Source organism: Calidris pugnax, unplaced genomic scaffold (assembly GCF_001431845.1).
Source record: "Calidris pugnax isolate Ruff unplaced genomic scaffold, ASM143184v1 scaffold132, whole genome shotgun sequence".
Taxonomy (NCBI): Eukaryota; Metazoa; Chordata; class Aves; order Charadriiformes; family Scolopacidae; genus Calidris; species Calidris pugnax.
The window spans coordinates 2,292,666-2,313,096 of NW_015090910.1; the positions used below are offsets into that span (position 1 = coordinate 2,292,666).

Consider the following 20,431-nt stretch of genomic DNA (forward strand, 5'->3'; position numbering starts at 1 on the left):
TCCAACAGCCCTTGCTCAGGCGGGGACACCCAGAGCCCAGGAGTGTCCAGGACACTTGTGAGTGGAGACTCCATGGCCTCTTAGGGCAGACTCTGCCAGTGCCCAGTCACCATCGCAGTAAAAACAGAAAAACCAAGAAGAAAAACCCCCAAACCCTTAAGAAAAACCTAGCACACACACACACACCCACACCCCCAAATTTGCCAAATGAAGGTTTAAATTTCCTTTTTAAGCATGGTCCTGTACTCCTATTATACAGAGCTGAATGGTGAACATTTATAGACGTGTTTATAACACTTACAGATGTATTTATGGAGGCCCACCACTGCCGGTGCCTGGCCGTTGAGGCCTGTGGGGTGACAGCAGGAGAGGCCCCGCTCCGCTCTCCTGACCCTTCCCTGTCTCCACGTACACACCGAGCGAGACATCCTGCTGTAACACAAGACGAGCCCGCATACCTGTTTGCCTTTTTTCCCCTTCTGTGTTTATTTTATAGGCAGGGCTTGGCAGCATAGCCTGTGGGGACAAATGGCTGACATGGAAAATCTGCCATCCTGGAGACTGCACCTTTCCATTTCAGTATCTAAGGCTGCGTTCATCAGAGAGGTAGGGGGTCACCTGGAAATACTCTGAAATACACATGGAAATACTCTGCCCTGAGTTTGAAGCCTCCAAGGAGGCAGAGACTTCACCACAAGAACAGGCTCTCTGTATTTGCTGCTTTACAGTGAAATCCTGATGCTCCTGCTGGGCAGGAGTGCAGGGAGAGCCTGGTGAGGAGAGTGGGCTGTCCGTCTGGTGCAGTTGCATTCCAGAGCATCCACCACAGAGGAAACTTCACCTTGGCCTCGAGTTAAACTGAGGCAGCAGAGGAGCCCTCCCTTAGGAGTCCTGCTCCTCGCACAGGCCCCTGATTGCTGATCCCAAATCAATTCCCGTTTATCTAACAGGGAAGGTAATAATATCTGCCAAACTAATTTTCATAGAGGTGCTGAAACATCTGAAGTTTAAGTAAAGTCTGCTGTGAACAGTTGCCAGAAACTGAACATAGCAGACTAGTTGGTGCACGTCTTACTCCAGTAAACTTCCTTTGCGGTGTTCTGGTCCATTTAATAAAAAAATTTACAAAACTTCAAAAGGAAAACAATGAGCAAGTTTAAATTTTTCTTTTTTTTTTTTTTCCTAATATGTGCTTTCACCATACAATTGTTTATGCAGGGGAAAAAACAACAACCCAGTAAGCATGGTACTTTTCAAATCGTTTTTATTAACAACAATATGGATTCAACTTTGTCAAGAAGTTACAATTAACATTGTAATGTACTGGCTGATGTCGTTGCAGTGTCAGTGGGAGCAGCCTTCGTGCTTTCTAAGCCTGTTATCAAGCAGGCTTTTATTATCTTGCAAAGAAGTAAAAAAATGCTTCCAATAGCAGAGGATATTGGGTATGTCTGGAATTGTCCAGTGCGTGGCCACCGCTGAATTAATGGTCACATTTGCATCCAGATGAATGAACAGGAAAATATCACGTGCTTCCACTGACGCTGCAGGGGACAATTCTTATTTCAAAAACCAATTAACCTTTTTAGACAGTGACAGCACTTCGTGTGATGTTGTAATCCATTTGAATTAAGTCGATTAACACACTTGGAAAAAAAAAAATGTGAAGCAGAAATATCTGGGGCAAATTCTTTTCTGACCTGTATTTCATTCAAACCTAATGAATCCAAAAGGATTGCATGACATATGAGTCAGGATAAAAGTTGGCCCAGAGAGGCAAGTTCATTCCTGGTGTAGGTGGGTTCAGTTCCTTTCAGAACTCAGCAGAACTGAGCCTGATTATCCCAGTGGAGGCTGAACTTCACCCCGTTGGGCAGTGAAGCCAGTGAAGTCAGTGAAGCCATCCAAGGATGAATTTAGCCTCGGGTCTTTAAACCCCTTTTTTCATTCCTCGCTGTTATATTTTCTTTTCCCGCTTACTCCTCTTTTTCTGATTATTCTCCTTTTCTCTGTGCTTTTTAAAAAATGTCCCTTCTTTTCTTCCCTTTTTACATCAATATTTTGTGCGTTATTTTTTTATATAGTCAATGTGACATGGGTAAATCAGCTAAATATTAGTTTCCTCAGGAAATAACTGGAATATTACCATTTTCACTTTAAACAGATGCCCAACAAAATAAGGATTTGAATCCGAGCTCCCGATTCAAGAAAAATTCTTGAATTCCATAGAATTTTTGCTTGAGTGAGGATTGCAGGTCCCAATCCAGAAATACTACTGTACATCAGATGTTCTGCTATGCATCAGCAGCTCAGTATGGTTGGACTTACCACGGAAGAGCAGGTGAATTACTCCTCACCACGCTGTCATGAGAGCAGTCACTCTAAGGAGGTTTATCTCAAAAACATACAGAACAACCGTGGGCACTGTGAATAAAAGTGTATGATCTTTGCAATCTTCAACCCTAGGCTAAAACACTATATTCATATTTAAATAAAAAGTATAGATCATATAAGCCAGGAGCAAATACAAATTTTTAAACAAATAATAATCATCAAAACTATTCTTTTCAGTTCTCTCTTCAATCAGGTACAAGAAACACGCTGATCAGAAAACAGTTATTCGGATAAGGCTTAATTCCTGAAGCTCTTACTTAAGTTCAAATTCTCTCTTCAACAATCCCCAAGTGGCTTGTAGAGCAGAAAAAGAAAAAAAAAAAGCGCCCTTTGTCCCTAGTCATTCCTATGAGCTGTCACGAGCTGGACGGCAACCAGCAGCTCTGGAAAAGGTCCTTCTTCTGTGACACCGATGAATGACAGTCGGTCCTGACACTGTCTTTAAAGAGAGAGCGTAGAAACAGGAAACTCCTCATGAGGAAATAAGAGCAAAGCTTATAAAAATCCAAACAAACAATTCTTCCTCTCCAGAATTTCATATATTCACTACTTTTTTCTATTTTCTAGCAACAGTATGTTAAAAAATTCCTATATGATAAGACTTACAGCTACAAAAATAATAATGGTGAGCATAAAAGAAAAAAAAAAATTAGGATTTTAAACCATAATTTGAAAAGATAGGATCTTCTGGATTTATTAGTACTTTGTAAAGACATTAACATTTTCATACATAATTTATAGAACTCATTCTTTTGTGCATAAAATTGTATTAAATAAATTAACTTAAAATTAGAAGGACTCAAGCATGTCGTTTAAGGCAAAAATACCAAGTTTCCGTGAGATAAATTTTCAGCAAACCCCGGGGCCCCCTTTCTGCGGGGGGTCGGTACCGGCGGGGCCAAGGCTCCCTGCTCCCACCCGAGAGTGGGGTCCCGGTTCCTGACCCCCTGGGCTTCTGCTCTCCTCAAGGAGGGGAAGGGACCCGCGTCCCCAACACTGAGTTGCCAGGTGCCCCGTCTCTTGCTCCTTAACCGAGCCCCGGGTTAGGCCTTCGGGAGGCTTCGTATGAAAGGCAGGAAAGGCACCGTAAACCATTAGGAAACAGAAAGAAAAGCCTAAAAAACACCCCAAACTTGTAAGTTTTGAAAATTTTGGATACTGGGTGAGTAAAATCTTACCCACCCAGTAACATCTGCCTAGATAAGGTAATAGTTAAGTGAACTGAGATGTGGAAAAACCCCCTATTATTCCTCACAGAATTGCTGTTGTCATCAGGCTGTAGCACAGACAGACTGCACAGAAACGAAACCAGGAGAGGCTGGGTGTGGTAAATTGTCTGGCCAATCAGTGGTGGGGAAATTGTGCTTCAAGGTATCTTTGGGGATTGAGCAGCTGACGTTTGCTTTGTTGTAGGCCATGGAACACCCTGTACCATCGGTGGAGCATTGTGCACCATCTGTGGAACACCCTGTACCACCCATGGGACACCCTGTACCATCCGTGGAGCATTGTGCACCATCTGTGGAACACCGTGTACCACCCATGGAACACCCTGTACCATCTGTGGAACATCGTGCACCATCTGTGGAACATGCTCTACCATCTGTGGACCACCCTGTACCATCCGTGGAACACCATGTACCATCTGTGGACCCCGTGTAACGACACAGTACACACACTCTGCAGTTTGCATGTACTTTCACATAATAAGGTTCCTGTGTGACACCCAGGAATACTTCTGTAAAGGAAATATGGAAGCCAAAATAACAACAGAGTCCTTCACAACACAACTTATGGCGTGGAGTGGTGGTGTAAGACTGGAGTGACGTTTCTGGTGAACACACCAAGTTCCCAGCAGGTCTGGGCCTTGAGGAGACACTGCCCTGAGCGAGCTGGCACTGTGCCCCCACGCACAGCCAGTGGTCCTGCTGCTAGAGGGAAGTGGGGCACCAGCCGGGCTCTCTGTGGGGCAGGTGGGGTGTGAATGTGGGGGGAGGACACCAACAGAGACCTCCTCCAGCTGGGAAGAGCCAAAGCCCGTTGAGGCTCCTCTAGGGTTCTCCCATGGCCAAGCCTTGCTGGGGACGTGCAGAGAGGCACTGACACTGCTCCTGCACCTTGGCAGGGGGGAAGTGTGGGTCAGGACAGGAAAAAAAAGAGGATTTATCAGGCAGAAATGCTCAGCTTTGGATGGGAAAACTGGGGTGTTTGGAGGAAGGAGCCTGGAGGTCCTTTCTGGGGAAGCTCACAAGAAATGACTGCTGTTGGGACACAGTGCTGAGCTAAAGTGTGGGACCTCTTCCCCTCTCTCTTCCTCCCCTTTATATTAAAAAAAAACCCAACAAACAAACAAAAAACTTTTTGCCTTCAGGTCTTTTTCAGTTAAGGTGGTTTTCCCTACTTCTGTTTCCATTTCTGACTGCCTACATGGCTGGTTTTCTTGGAAATAGCACTCAGTATCTGTGACCGACAGGCTGGATGTAAAAAAAATAAATCTTTTTGCCTCTTTAACTTCCTTCCTCTATTTTCTGGGATCATTTCCCTTCCTGCCCATCTTAATCCATATCTTTTTTCCCCTTCGTTGACTGTGTTGCCTTTCTCTCGTCCCTGTGCTATCCCCTGTAGTTTTACTCTGTGTTTCAGCTCCTCCTTTCCCCTCCTTTCCCAGCCTTAGGAAGCGCTGTCCCGGCTGGGACAGTGAGGAAAATTGCCAAAATTTCCGCAGAAGGAAATGCTGCTTCTCCAGTAAAGGCAGCGCCCGCTTCCTTCCCTCTCCTGCTGCTGCCGGAATGTCCCACATTCCCAGGGCAGCTCCTCCGTGGGGCTGGGAGAAGCAGAGATTCCCTGGATTTTCAGTGCAGTCCCCCGGGTTACCCGTTGCTGAGGCCAGCCCCAACCCTTAAAATACAAACATTTCGCAGCAAAATAATGTTCTCGTTATAAAGAGCAACGTGACAGTGGTGTGTCAGGTGCTGCTGCCGCACCACTCGATCACCAAAAATCGGATGGATAGTAACGATCTGGGTTTTCAGAGTTAAAAATAACTGATTGCTGATGAGCCAATGTGTGTATCTTGCAACTGGCAGCCATTTCTCACCCCCCGGTACTGGTTTCCTTGGTACCTTGCTAGCAGCTGTAGATCATTTTTTTTTTTTTTTTGTTGTTGTAAACATAAACTATCGTCTAAATCAGGACATTATATATATATCTATATTTAACTAGTTCAGAAGCAAAGTGCTTTAAACCTTGCGATTTTGACTTCTGCTCTGTGGAAACGGCACTAGGTCTGAATGCTGGAATTGTTGCGTTTCGGAAGGTCCTGCCGCGTGAGCTCTGGGGGCACCGCGCCGCCGGACCCCGCCGCACTACAGGAAAGGCCGCCGTACTGTGGGTGTAAATTTGAGTGTCAGCCTTCACTGAAACATGCATTTTCATGCAACTGGGAGATATGGGCTCATTCGACTGCTTCTCGGATTCATCCTGATTTTTTTGTGATTTTATCTTATTAAAAAGGCTCTCAAACCAGTTCATGCTGTGATATGTATGACTAGAGGAATGACCCAGCCAACGAAGAAAAGCCCACGAGCTGTTATTTCAGTTTGACGTGGAGCAGATTGAGCGCTTCTGTACCGTCCCCTGGCTTGCAAAGGCTTTGAGATGATCTTGATATTCCAGTCCTCAGAGAGTCGGCAGAGAGAGCCGTGTCCACCAACGGGCGCGAGATGGCTTCGGGAGTCTCTGCTCCTGCCTCCGCCTCCAACTCTTCATCAGTTATAAATAATTTTGACTCCCTCCACTTGGAGTACACGTCTTGGCTCCCTCTGGAACCGCTGGAGTCGCTGCCAGCCACCTGCACATTCAGTTCTTCCGTCGACTGGATGAGGTTCTGCACAGACAAAGATTTTCCCAAATCCATCTGCACCACGGGTTTAACGGAGAGCAAAGGTTCTCCTTCTACATCCAGGCTTTTCCTCCACGTGAGATCCTTGGTCGTGCTGGGCTGCGCCACTTGTCCGTTATCCCTGGAGGCGACAAGGCAAGCGGTGACATCGGAAACGTTTTCCTGCGTGGTTACAGGAATAATGTGGACGGGCTCCGGCCTGTTGAGGTGCTTCATGGATGAGAAAGGCGGTATTTGCAGTGTCGTCGGAGTTGCCGGCTTCGTCGCCTGGTTTATTTGGTTTGCTGAGTTACTAACCCCGGCAGGTCCGTCGTTTGGCACTTGAGTGGCCTGACTATGCATAGCTGGGCTGAGAGCATAGTAAGCCTGAGTGCTGAACTCATTTGGTGTCAGGATGAGCTGTAGGCCACGGGGCAGGTTGGCACTGGCTGATCTGGAAACGCACCCGCTGATGTGTGCGGAAGCGGAGAGGTCCCTGCTGTCGGAGGGGCTCTGGTAGTCAGAGGTCTGCTCGCACTCGAAGGCCGGCATGGGGAAGGAAGCCAAGGTGAGCGCGGAGCCAGATCCCTTTCGCAGCACTTGTTGGTAGATGTCCAACAGACAGTCCAGTTTGGACTCGATGGATTGTACCTGCAGGAGGAGAGGAAAAGGTTAACGATAGTGCCAAATACCGATTTAAAATATTGGGAATCCAAGCGAAGGGAAAATGCGATGGATGAAGGGAGAAATGGGAGGAGCTTGGTACATGCTACTGGCCCTTGAGAAACCATCTCAAAAGCCAAGCAGGTATTTCATAAGCAGGTGATAAAATGGAAAAAAAATTAGTTGCCTGCGATTTTTCCTTCCTTCCTTCCTTTTCTGTACATGGAAGCCAGTTAAGGTAACATGATTAATAGCAATTTTATTTCAACATGTAAATGAATCACAGAATCACAGAATCTTCTAGGTTGGAAGGGACCTCAAAGATCATCTTGTCCAACCGTCAACCTGACTGACAAAAATAGACACCCACACAACAAACAAGGAGCATCATCACTAAACCATATCTCCCAGCACTACATCAACCCGTCATTTGAACACCTCCAGGGATGGGGCCTCAACCACCTCCCTGGGCAGCCCATTCCAATGCCTGATAAACCCTTTCAGTGAAAAAATTTTTTCCTAATATCCAGCCTGAACCTCCCCTGAAATGATGCAGATATTAGGGAAGAAAAAATAATTTACCTGCCCAGCCTTTGAAACTGGCAATAAAATACCCAAAAGGCACGAGCCACAGAGCAAGACAAAGCGACACAGCTACCACTCTACCTGTTTCTCCACCTTGACCACACGGCCCAGCATGCTGAGGTCGTCGCCCGTCTCATGCTCCGCGGGATTCTTCTCTCTGCTTCTCTTATCCGCTGTGATCTGTCCTTTCCCAAGGATTTGGTCAACGCTGTAAGAGAAATCAAAAGCTGCTGTGATTCCTGAAAACGGTGGTGATTTGGCAGCGCTTGCTAATCTGTACATTACATCTAGACCCTAGAACATAAAAACTACATAAATATGACATTACCAGTAATTCCCAATTTGTTCTACGTGAGAAGAGGAAGTGTGGGATGGGAGAAAGGCAGCTCTCAGTGCCGACCTCATCATTTTGGCAACCTCGTGACTAAACCCCTTGTTTATGAATGGCCCGTTCAGATCAGATTACCTTTTCTGCTGTTCAGACTTCCATTTTCTGGGGGACAATCTAGGTACATGGGTTTGTGTTTGGTTTTACCCACAATGTCATTTCTGGCTCAGCTGTCTTCACAGAGAGGCTGGGCTGAAGCATGGATGGCAACTTGCACCCAAATAGAACAGCGTTACCAAAATTCATTATGCAGTGAATGTCGAAACATAAACCACTTACGCAGAGCAGAAATTATTCCTTCCTTACCGAGACTGGAGACTCTTAATCCTGCACAGCATGTCCAGATGGCCTGCCGAGTACTGCTCAATGACATCTTTGACATCATACGGACGAAGCGTTTCCTTAAACTTCCTCTTTGCAACATGGAATTTCATAATTCTGTGGGGGGAAAAGCATTTTGGAGATGACTCTTAGCAGGTGTGACAGAACCGCATACTCCCTTGACAAAATGTGGCAGCTACTTTTGAAATGGAGGGTATTGGCAATAGAGCTGGTGCAAGGGAACGGTCCCTCTATAACATTGTTAAGTACAAATGCACAGTGTCTTTGACTTGTTCGGTCAGAGAGAGTGGGTAGCACTATTGTAAGGAGCACAGAGCATGTTTAGTTTATCGATATACACCCACTTGCCCTGTTTGTGCTGGGTGTCTGATCTGAAAGGCACTGAGGTACACGCTGCGCTCAAACCTGGCTCAGTCCCACGGGCTCCAGGGAGACACGTTTGTGCTTCTGTCCTTGTTAGAGGGAAGGTTTCCCTACACAAACAGAAATAATGGCCGTCTTTTTCTGGTGCTCGTTTGAAGTTGTTTGCCATTTTGTAAAAAAATGTAAATTTATGCACCTAATTAATTTTTCATCAATTTTTATTGTTAATTAACATTCAGGCCTAAGTATTTGTTTTTAATTGATTTTGCTGACTTGAGATCAAACTTTGCAGGCCAAAGAGAAGTCTTCATCTTTGTTCCATATTGAAATCTAGGGGAATTATTGTTTAATTAGCACTGGTGACTTTTACTGCAGAATAGCGAGCATCAGATAACAGCAAATATCCAAAATTGATGAAAGCTGTATGGTTTTTATGTGAGACTTGTGCAAGTTCCTGTGACACTCATGCCAATATGCGATGTCCGCTGAGTAGCTCTTCTTAAGATGAAAGGCTGGCTATTAAATGGCAGGTTTTAAATGATGGGAATGAGGAATTTGGAAAGCCCAGGACAGGGAGCTGGTTTCCCTGTGGTTTCCATGGGAGAACCCTGTGGGAGCTGGGAGAGGAGCTGAGGGACCAGGCATGTTGGCCCTTCCTAGAGCTTACAGATCCTCGCTAGTGCCAAACTACTGAGATTTTTACTTTTTGCTATCTATTGCAATTGAACAAGCAGAGGCAGTAAATTGGTATCCTATTCCAAATCCGGGTATTTCGTGCCAATATATTCCCTCCCTGTTTATTATGGAATGTATCTAGCAGCTATTAGACAACAAATGATAATAAACACCAAGACGTGGCTCTCACTCTGTGATAAAATAGATTAGTAGCATTCTAGTGGAATTTAGGAAAATCATACTATTTATAGTTAGGACAGACATGATGGTTGTAGAGTCAGGTTAATAATATATAGTGATCCTCTGCTGTTTTCTGTATGCTGTTTGTGTTCTTCCAAATAATATCAGCCTTTCCCTGGAGTACTTAGTTGCTGGTACTGCCCGTTCTGGTAGTCCAGAGATGGTCCATCACTGGTGTAGCACTTGAAGAAGGATGCTGATTACAGACAGCAGAACTGGAAGAGGTTCACTCCATCCCGGTGACAGCTCAGGGCTCAGCTCCCAACAGAGGACACACTCTCCTCCTTCCCCTCTCAGCCGCTTCCACAGACCAGTGCCTTTCCGCATCGTGCGTCACCTGAAGGCCTCTGGAGCTGGGATGCAGATTTATTTTTCCTTTCAGCTGTCAGACGATGCCATGATGCTTTATTCCTAACAGTCTGGCAGCGCAGACATCTCCCGCAATCCAGTTCTTTCTTCAGGTTACAAAGAGCAAAGGATGTAGCTGACATCCAAGAAAGTATCCATTTTGTTGGTTGTGTTATTATTCTCTCTCTTTTGGTAGTCACACTTCTTTTACTTCATGCTCTTGATAAAGTACAAATACGAAACCCTGTTAGAAAAGCTGAGCCAGAGGATTAACAGCATAATTGAAGACAACGGAATTCGCCACAACTGGCTGATTTTACAAGGGAAGAGACAGAAGGCTAATTTTTATTAACAGCCACAGAGGTGTCTTAATCAGCGTGCACTCTGCTTTGCAGCTCTATAACGGGTTTTTGGGTTATCAAGGCATTTTTTTCCATAATGTTCAGAAGCCAAACACAGGCCCCAGAGCATCCCGGTGTATCCATGGGGTGTGACTGGGCTACTCCTGGGTTAGCCATCACCTCAGGGATGCAGGCTTTGGAACAGGCCCACAGCACGCACTTCTTTCTGCTTCACATAGGCAGGATTTTACAAAAACTGTGCAAAAGCAAAAAAAAAAACAACAAACCCCAAATAAAAACCCAACCAAAAAAATAAAAAAGGGGTGATAAAAGACTGGCATTTCAAAATCCTAAAAGTTAATTAAGAAACAGAAAACCTGAATTCTTTCAGTGATGGAGCCTAGCAACTGCTTTGCAATTCTTAAATTCAGTTGATGTTCAGTAAATAGTTATTTACTGTCAATTTTAAAAATTCAATTCTGTTTCTGTATCTTGAGATAACTACGTAATTGAACATCACGGGCTTGAACACCCATCCTGGAAGATTATTGCAGCTGTATAGAGTATATTAAAAAACAATGAACAAAGAAGCCTTTGGGCTTCCTTCACTCGTGCTTCTGGAATAAACGTGCCTGTTCTGGGGTGTTCCTGTGCCATAAAACAGACAGGCTCGGTTCTGCGGGCGCAGGTGGATAACCTGCCCCTAAAAAAGGGGGAAAGGAGCCCAAAGTTCTTCATAGCCCAAGTGGTGGAAGCGCTGGCCCTTGAGGAGGAACCAGGCAAAGCGGTGACTGCCGGGTCTGTCTTCTGGGCTCGTGCCACAAGGGGGCAAACGAGACTCGTCAGAAACCAGCCCGCGTGCCCAAGGCCGACAACTGAAAGGGAGAATTAACCCAAAAGAACAAAGCCTGTCGTCCCCATGAATTTATAAACCATTATTGGTATTTTTACATGGCGGTGTGCCGTGTGGCAAGGTGGTATTTCATAAGTGAAATCTAAGGTGATGGACACTACACGGCTGTGAACCTCCCCCAGTCACATGTGGGACAGTTTTCCAGCGAGAATCAGCCACAAAAAGTAGCCTATTTCAGTGATGCACCCAGAGGAGAGCAGAGAAAAAGGACTTTTGTGTTGAATTAGAACCAACAGATCAAGGTGCTTTTCCTATAGCTAGTGTCTAAGCCACAGGCCCCACTGATGGTGGCATGCCCTGAGGACGTGTAGAAGTTACAGGCCCAGCACCAGCTTGTGTGGCGTGGACAAGAAGTTCCACCTAAACATGAGGAGGAACTTCTTTGCTGTGAGGGCGGCAGAGCCCTGGCAGAGGCTGCCCAGAGAGGTGGTGGAGTCTCCTTCTCTGGAGACATTCAAACCCACCTGGACAGGATCCTGTGGGACCTGCTCTAGGTAGACCCACTCCAGTGGGGGGGTTGGAGTGGATGATCTCCAGAGGTCCCTTCCAACCCCATATGGTCCTAGGATTCTATGACCCCCAGCAGCCAGAAGCAGCATCCCTGTCGTTTCACTCCTGTCAGTGGGGGGTCTGAGCCGCAATCACAGCGTTTCCTGAACCTGCAGTTTTCTGAACCTGAATCTTGTCAGTTTCGTCACTATCTCAGGAAGATGTAGTTGTGCTGGTTCCTCCACCTCTCCACCCTTCTTGCCAAATAACCCTTCCTCCTGGGGAACTGCAACGTGCAGACGGGATGGGGATCCAGCAGAGCCCAACAGACAAGGGGTTTGAGAGACACTTCCACCATGTGTGGGGTGAGTGGGTCAAAATCACCCCCTCCCTCGGGTCCTGACCCATTCCCCAGGAGCCAGAGACACAGTTTTCCCCCAGGCACAGCGTTGCTGTAGTGAAGGCCACAGCTAAGAGCCTTGCCTCCACTCTGTCCACCATCTGGGCAGCAAACATCAATGTGGGGGGATTTAAAAGGAACAGGGGATTCTGAGACACCACCATCAAACACATTCCTAATGGCTGAGAAACCCACATCTCGTGGGTGCAGCAGAAACATTTCAAAGACTGATCATAACTGGTGAGTTTCATTTTCCTTCTTTGGCTATTAAATATGTATGACTATTCAACTATACAGCTTCTCAATTCTCAAGTTGTATTATATTTCACTGCATCATTATTATTATTATTTCTTATTAACAACAAATGAAACCATATCTATGGACTCACCAGAGTTAAAGAGAGGAAGGACCTCTTAGGTCAGCAAGTTCATCTTCCTGCCATCCCAGTTATTTCCTACTCCGCATTTATTTCTGCTCCTCAAATCTAATTTTATATTCCGTAAATAGTAATATAATTCCATCATTTCCACTGTGGCGAGTATTACAGAATCTAGTGCCTCTTGCTATGAAAAATGATCAGAGATATAGCAATATATAGAAAAAAGCTCTCCCCATCTTCTTTGTACTCTCTTTCATACCCATCCATCATTGTGAACTATCAGAGAGAGCTGGAAAATGCAATGCTTTGTTGTTAGTCTCCAGGAACCCTGGCTTGATGGCTTTTCATTGATGCTGAGAGCAGGCAGGATGTTGATGGCTTTTCATTGATGCTGAGAGCAGGGCCAGTTGAGCAGGGCTGTGACAGCCTGCTGGCTCGGAGGCTGCCTGCATGGCTACTGGGGATGGCTCTATCACAGAATCACAGAATCTTCTAGGTTGGAAGGGACCTTAAAGATCATCTTGTCCAACCTAACTGACAAAAATAGACACCCGCACAACAAACAAGGAGCATCATCACTAAACCAGACCTCCCAGCACTACATCAACCCGTCTTTTGAACACCTCCAGGGATGGGGCCTCAACCGCCTCCCTGGGCAGCCCATTCCAATGGCTGAGAACCCTTTCAGTGAAAAAATTTTTCCTAATATCCAGCCTGAACCTCCCCTGGCGCAACTTGAGGCCATTTCCTCTTGTCCTGTCACCTGTGACTTGGGAGAAGAGACCGACCCCCACCTCTCTACAGCCTCCTTTCAGGGAGTTGGAGAGAGCAATAAGGGCTCCCCTCAGCCTCCTCTTCTCCAGGCTGAACACCCCCAGTTCCCTCAGCCTCTCCTCACAAGACTTATTCTCCAGACCCCTCACCAGCTTTGTCGCCCTTCTCTGGACCCGCTCCAGCACCTCAATGTCTTTTTTATGGTAGGGGGCCCAAAACTGGACACAGCTCTGCTCCCATCCCGCCTGGAGGAGCAGGATGGTGCTGGCCTGGCCTGGGCTTGCTGTGGAGCATGTTTCCCCCCTTGCCCACCTGCTCCCACATCTCCCAACCTTTCTCCTGGGCTGCATCCCCAGCCCCGTGGCCAGCAGGGTGAGGGGGGACATTCTGCCCCTCCGCTCCACTCCGGGGAGACCCCCCCAGTGCTGCCTCCAGCTCTGGGGCCACCAACAGCAGAAGGACATGGAGCTGTTGGAGCGGGGCCAGAGGAGGCCCCAGAGATGCTGGGAGGGCTGGAGCCCCTCTGCTGGGAGGGGGGGCTGGGAGAGTTGGGGGGTTCAAGTGTATGGTTGAAGCCGTACACTTTGAAATTGCTGAAAGAGAAGATGCTAACTAACCCACTTTCACCTTCAGCTGCGTGGGGGCTGCCCAGCCTGAGAGTAACCAGCACAGTCTAGGCTCCTTCCACAGAAAAAAAACCACCCAGTCCTTTCTGATTTCCAACCTGAGAGAGGCCCTACCTCTGTAACCCCACAGGCAGGAATTAATTGTGCTAATTTCATTTTTTCCCCCAAACAAAAGGACCATTGGTATCATTCTAAACCAATTTCTACCCAGCTCTAAGCAGGAAGAAAGAGCTACTCTCCCTTTTTGCAGTTTTTCCAGGTGACGTAGCCCGAATGGCTTCAACTGTACGTGCTCACATTTGGGGTCTTTAGCACAGTGTCCCGTGAAGCTACGGAAGTACCTTCTCTCTTCATCGGCTCCTGCAGACCAGTGTGAAAGGAAAAACAGCCCCCACCCCCCCGGAGCCTTTGCAATTCAAAGCTGCTGCTAAGAACAAACTTCAGCATGAGGCACACAGTTTCCGTATGGGCAGATGTTATCGTCTCGAAATTCTACAGTTACTATAAAGCGTCTCAGATCCTCCTTCAGATGTTAGCATAGATCCCAGCCCGCTCAGGTAACAGATACTCGGAATAAGACTGCAAAAACTGCAAAAAAACCCTTTTTGCAGTTTTTCCAGGTGACATAACCCAAATGGCTTCAACTGTACGTGCTCACATTTGGGGTCTTTTGCACAGTGTCCCACGAAGCTACAGAAGTACCTTCTCTCTTCATCGGCTCCTGCAGACCAGTGTGAAAGGAAAAACAGCCCCCGCCCCCCCGGAGCCTTTGCAATTCAAAGCTGCTGCTAAGAACAAACTTCAGCATGAGGCACACAGTTTCCGTATGGGCAGATGTTATCATCTCGAAATTCTACAGTTACTATAAAGCGTCTCAGATCCTCCTTCAGATGTTAGCATAGATCCCAGCCCGCTCAGGTAACAGATACTCGGAATAAGAAGAAAGAGGGGTATCAGCTACCTGAGGAACCGAATTATCGGCCTCTTGATTTGGAGAGATGAAGGTAGAGCCCTGGAGATCAGGGCACATTCCTGCTGCACAGATCTCAAACAGGGGTGTGTTTCTGAAGCCGGAGCATTCACTGATAGCGAGTGGAGATGCAGAATTCTTCTTGTCAGCCCCAGGGCTGAAAGGGGTTGGTGTTTGTGAGCCCAAGCGCGCAGAGAAGCAGTTGGAGGTGGTCTAAAGAGTTGGCTCTTATCAGTTCAACAGTGCATGTCTGAAACAAACCAACTGCTGCAGCTTTGCTCTTCTTACTAGAACATCTCTCTGGATGGCACAGAGGAAAAAGCTGGCCAGCCAGGTCCTTCCCATCTGGTTACTTTCCCTTTCAGCTGATAATCACCAAGAGAACCAGGCGAAGATGCAGGTGACACACTGAACAATCCAGCGGTGCCTTTGCAAGCAACCTCCAGGAATTCAGTATTGAAGTGTCAAGTGGATCCTAAGGAATTTGGACAGCACTGAGAGTGAGATGACCGTAGGTGTCACCTGGCAGCAGAGCAGCAGGCTGCGCTTGGAGCCAGGAGTCAGCCCGTCTGTTTTAAATGCAGCACCGCAGACAAGGATCTTTGGCACCGCAGCCGGGGAATAATGCTGATTGCTCCTAATTTGAGCATTTTCCACTGGAAGCACTGGCTCTTCCTCGCCGGTGGGTGCCTGCCGTGCAGCAGGATTCCTGTCACCGGCGGCGTCGCTGGCAGGAGCTGGCTCTCAGGGGTGACACCTGAGTGGCCGGGAGCGGTGGCTCCGGATGGGGACCTGGCATCTGACATGGCTTCTGGGGTCATTTCCAGGCAGGTTGGAAAAACAGTTGGGACAGTCGCCTGCAAGTGAGCTGTCAGCCTGTCCCTGCTGGTGTTAGAAACAGCCCGACTCGCCCTCAGTCCTCACCGGCCTGGGTGGCAGAGGGGAGGGAAGGGGCCGTGTCCGGCGGGTTGTCACTGCAGGGGAGTTACTCAAGTTGGAAGGGACCCCTAAGGATCACCGGCTACATTTAGCTCAAGGGACAGCGGCGGGCGAGGCCCTGCACCATCAAATGGATGTAATTATTCTGCTGTTACCAGAAGGAGGTGGCAATAAAAGCCCTATCGCAGACGGTTTCAGGAATGTGAAAATGCAAAAAAAACCCCCTAAACTTTTAAAGGAACTTTTCCAGGCAAAGTGATATACATTCAGTAAAACTACATCAAACTGGGTGACAGAATTTTGGATTCTAGGAAATACAGTGGGAAGCAGCATCCATTACTTTCTTTTCTGAGTCAAATCATGTACATTTTTCAACATTGAAAAGTTGATAACAGAACAGATAAAATATTTTGACTTTTAAATAAAATACTAAAGAAAAGAAAGCATAAATAAACTGCATTAGCATTAGCTGTGTAACAAATATACCCACGTAATAAGTTCAACTAGCTACCATTTTGTTAATTGATACGCAGTTAATTAGTGTCTTAATTAAAGAGATCTCAAGTACGGATTCATTCAGTGTTCTTCACTCACCTGATAGCTCTGATGACAGTTTTCAGAGCAGGGGTGAGATCTTCCACCGACACATCACACTGGCACCCTTTGTCGTCGTACACGTCGTCCGTCCCCAGGCTGGTGTCAGCTGCAAAACACAAGAGGGGACTTAAACAAGCAGCAGCTAAAAATCCCTTCCTCCGTGTTTTCCAACCTCCTGCAGAGGGGCTCTGGAAAAACAAGGGCTACAAATCAAGGAGGACAGAGCTTCCTCAGGTTAAAAACTCCCTGATGTTCCTCATCTGTCTCTGTGCCCGTGCCACTGGCGGCCGGGGCGGTCTCCAGCGCACACGGGCAGAGCGGGGCAGGAGGGGAGCCCTGGTATTTTTCAAACAAATGAACACTTTAGTACCAGCACGGCTGTTCCTGGTGTCTCACCATTTCTCATCACATTCTCTGTCTTAAGGGGAGGCGGTGAGCTAACAGACGGGGTGGCAGGACTTTCCTTTCTGTGAAGGAATTTTCCCCAATATCCATCCTAAAAGAGACCAACCTTTGACTTGGTCTTTGGAAGCCTTCAGTAGGGGGCCATTAGGGTGATCTAAATCATCCTGCTGAGGCTCAGCACCCACCTTTGGACACAGCAAAACCTAAAGAGGTGCCTGAAGCCGATGGTGCGTTTGTGTGTCTCTCAGTTATTCATGTGGCAGCAGAGCGTTGTGCCAACTTCTCAAAAAAACCCACCAATTTGGAAAAAAACACCTGAATGATTTTCATTGCAATGCAAGACTCCAGGTGAAAAATGGATGGTGGCCTGCTTTTCACAGGTGCTGATTTCCATGGAGCCATAGTTTGTAACTATCACTGAAAATCCAGAGTTCCACTGGGGAACTGAAGCCCAAGAAATTCATGAGCACTGCCTCCGGCTGCCCGGGGCACCGGCGCGGAGCCCCCCGAGGGGACACACTCCTCTCCAAGCTCATTTTCTGCCTGAAGGGTCGGGAAGAAAAGGAGCAGAGAATCCAGAGCCTCTAATTCCTGGGCGAGAAGTGTGAGATCTGTAAATCCAAAGCCCTGGGAGGAGAGAGGGTGCCACGGCAGGATGCACAGCCCCGCGGGCGGTGGGGACGGATGGCTGCCTCTGCTCGTCTGCCACAGCATCAGACTGCTAATTGCCTCCTCATCAACACTGCTGAGCTCCGGGGAACTCTCCTGCTCAAGCAGCGATGCTGGCAGCTCCATACTCTCCTTATTCTGGTCTTTCAGCCCCTTCTGACAGCAATGCAGAGCTCCCGTTGTGCCTCTGCAGGTGCCCACCAGGAAGGGGCATTTCACTCAGTTTTCCATGACTTTTGAAGAACCTTTCCCCACCCTGAGTATCTGTGCTGGAGACTCAGGGATTTAGCCCTAAAAAGATTGAGGAATCCTGCATGTATTTAAAGTACTTCCACAAACGTCCCACTGCACAGACTCACAGAATCGCCCAGGTTGGAAGGGACCTTTAAGATCATCTAGTCCAACCATAAAAAAAACCACAAACCAAACAACCAAAAACCAAAACACACACACCAACACTAAACCATATTCCCGAGCACTGTGTCAATTCATCTTCTGAACATCTCCAGGGATGGTGCCTCAACCCCTTCCCTGGGCAGCACATTGCAATGTCTGATAACCCTTTCCGTGAAGAAATGTTTCCTAATATCCAGCCTGAACCTCCCCTGGTGCAACTTGAGACTGTTTCCTCTTGTCCCATCGCCTGTTCCTTGGGAGAAGAGACCGACCCCCATTACACAAAATCTCAGGGACTTTTTTCCCCTCAAAAATTTCTGCAAGTACAAGCACCTGTATGTTTTACCTTCATACAATTAATGCAGTTTCTCCTTATCAAAATAAACCGTGTCTCAGCCGAGCGCCTTCGGTTAAATTTGTTTCAAGAAACTTCTCATCCCCTCACAAGCCCTGGCTCTTTCCCCGTTGGTTGAGCCGTGAACACAAACTCCCTTCACCACCCCGAGGAGTGACTTTCTTCCAGACTTTCCTCTGCTCTAAAGCACGGAGCAGCAGACTCCCTTTCAGTGAAGACGTCACAGAACTCCTGTTACCGTGAGGGCTTGCTCAGCTCCAGAGGAAAAAAACAACTGGAAAAAGACAACACTAATTGGGATGGAACTTAATCACGTGCTTAATGATAAGGCCGCCCAGAGCTGCCCCAGAGAGGGACAGGCAGCAGCATGTTTACACCATTTCCAGAGGAAAGGCCAGGAACAGGAGGCCCGAGGGAGCAAATCACATATTTATTCCCTCAATCCCTGAAAAAAATTTAAAAAATATATATATAAAAAAAAGGTTTCTTCTAATCACGAAAGAAGAAAGGAGGCAGGAGAAGGAAACTTTCCTGTTGTGGTCTTCACCTTAGATGCTTGCCATTTGGCTAGAAAATGGAAGTGACACACAAATCCCTGGCAGTGCACAACAGCATCCAAGCGGCAAAATGAAGAGAGAGGACCTAAGGATGCCAGGATTTGGAAATAGGGATTACAGAGAGCTTTTAGGAGATGGTTGCCATTTCCAGGCTGGAAAGCAGTTCATCGGGAAGGGGAGGGGTGGGAACTGGTGCCTCCTGGAAGGAGGAGCTGTTGCGGAACCCCCTTTCCCTCCTGCACCCCCCAAGGGTCTCCCCTGCAGTCTGTGGGGCTGCAGCCATAGCCCCCTCCTTCCTCCCTCTATTTTCCCCAGAGAAAGGCAAAACTTTCCAGGTGAGGAACAGAAGAAGACACCAGAGCTGGAATTTGGCAGCTGCAGTGCAGTGTGAGGCACATCATAAAGAACATCCCTAAGAACGTTTCATACATGAAAGCATTTCTAAAAAGGCTCAGATTTGGCCAAAATGGAAGATAGAATTGTTGGAAAGTGTTTTACATATTCTGGTTATAATTATCTCTAGTCTCCTGTCTTTGTAAGTAATTTTTTAAGGCCAGAAACCTAATTTCTATCAGTTATCATAAAATGCAGGCAAGTTCCAAATGCCTAAAATTCTGGCATTCCCTTCTAATAACTCTCAATTATCTTTAGTTATTATTTAACTTCTCAAAAAATTTCAGCCCTGGCAATATTTCATGGAACAGCTCCCACTACTTAATTAGAAAGGAGTCCTTTTCATTTTGAGTGATGACACAGAGGACTGGGAGACTTTCTCAAAACAATTCATTATGCACCTAATAATTGTGCAGTTAAAAGGGCTGATATTATTATAAATAGGGGCACATTGGCCAATGATTAGACAGCCAGGTGAGAAGAGTGAGAAAGGAAAATGCCTGGGGATGCTAAATTATGGGTTCATATGGCCAGGACCTCAGGTGGAATAAACTAAAATAACACCCAAAACCAACAGCCTGTACCTATTTACACAAAATGAAAAAAAAAAAAAGCCTCGGAGCTTAGATGAGAATGCCAGGTTATTTTTATAAGATCTTCCTAATTAATTACAGTGACAACAGTAATAAACGAGAGCTCTACCATCAAGCTGAACAATCAGAAGACAATAAATCTCCCACCGAGTGCCAATTCATGCGTTGCTGATACAACGTCCCCGAGTCCCATCGTAGGGGGTTTACCCAAACCGGGCAGGTCCTTTCACAGCACGGGGCTCACGTTGTGAATCACCAAATTGAAACCCACCCAGATGTAAGATGTGTGCCAATGGCCCGGGGGGAACGACCCGCCACAGGTCGTGTGAGCCTGTAGAGTTTGGGGACGGGGCAAGAGATCAAGCATTTCCTTGGAGACTTCTTTTCAATTAATCAAATGAAATAGGTTTGCGGTATCCCCAGCGCGGGACGCTTTTGATGTTTTATTCAAAAAGCCACCCAGTGTCTCTAGGTTACCACAAAGGCACAATAACTCAGGCAGAGGTTTAGTGCCCGGTCCGGGGTGTCAGAAGCTTTTGTTACGGGGCAGCCAAAGAGGAGGGCTACTACATTTTCAGCTGTGCTAGCCCCTCAGCTGCCTCCGTAAGCTCCTGCCTGGATCAGAAACCTCCCTTCACAGGCTAATGTTTAGTTTTTTCCAGCAGTCTCTTTCTGATGATTTTGGCCCAGATTCCAGCTGCATCCTCTACCGGAGCTCAGTCAGCCCTGCAGAGTCAGGACATTGATGATCTGCCT

General features: G+C 47.0%; 1 protein-coding gene across 2 annotated transcripts in view; it reads right to left on the reverse strand.

The window, feature by feature from the left end:
* Nucleotides 1-1,247: 1,247 nt before the first annotated feature.
* Nucleotides 1,248-20,431, reverse strand: part of KCNQ5 (potassium channel, voltage gated KQT-like subfamily Q, member 5) — a 73,663-nt gene continuing 54,479 nt past the window's right edge. For both annotated transcript variants that reach the window (XM_014949359.1, XM_014949360.1), the window contains 4 exons: nucleotides 16,305-16,413; nucleotides 8,217-8,348; nucleotides 7,604-7,730; nucleotides 1,248-6,925 (listed from right to left, as the gene is read on the reverse strand). In XM_014949359.1, the coding sequence (XP_014804845.1) occupies nucleotides 5,984-6,925; nucleotides 7,604-7,730; nucleotides 8,217-8,348; nucleotides 16,305-16,413 (1,310 nt within the window). In that variant the 3' untranslated portion in view covers nucleotides 1,248-5,983. The remainder of the gene's footprint in view (nucleotides 6,926-7,603; nucleotides 7,731-8,216; nucleotides 8,349-16,304; nucleotides 16,414-20,431) is intronic.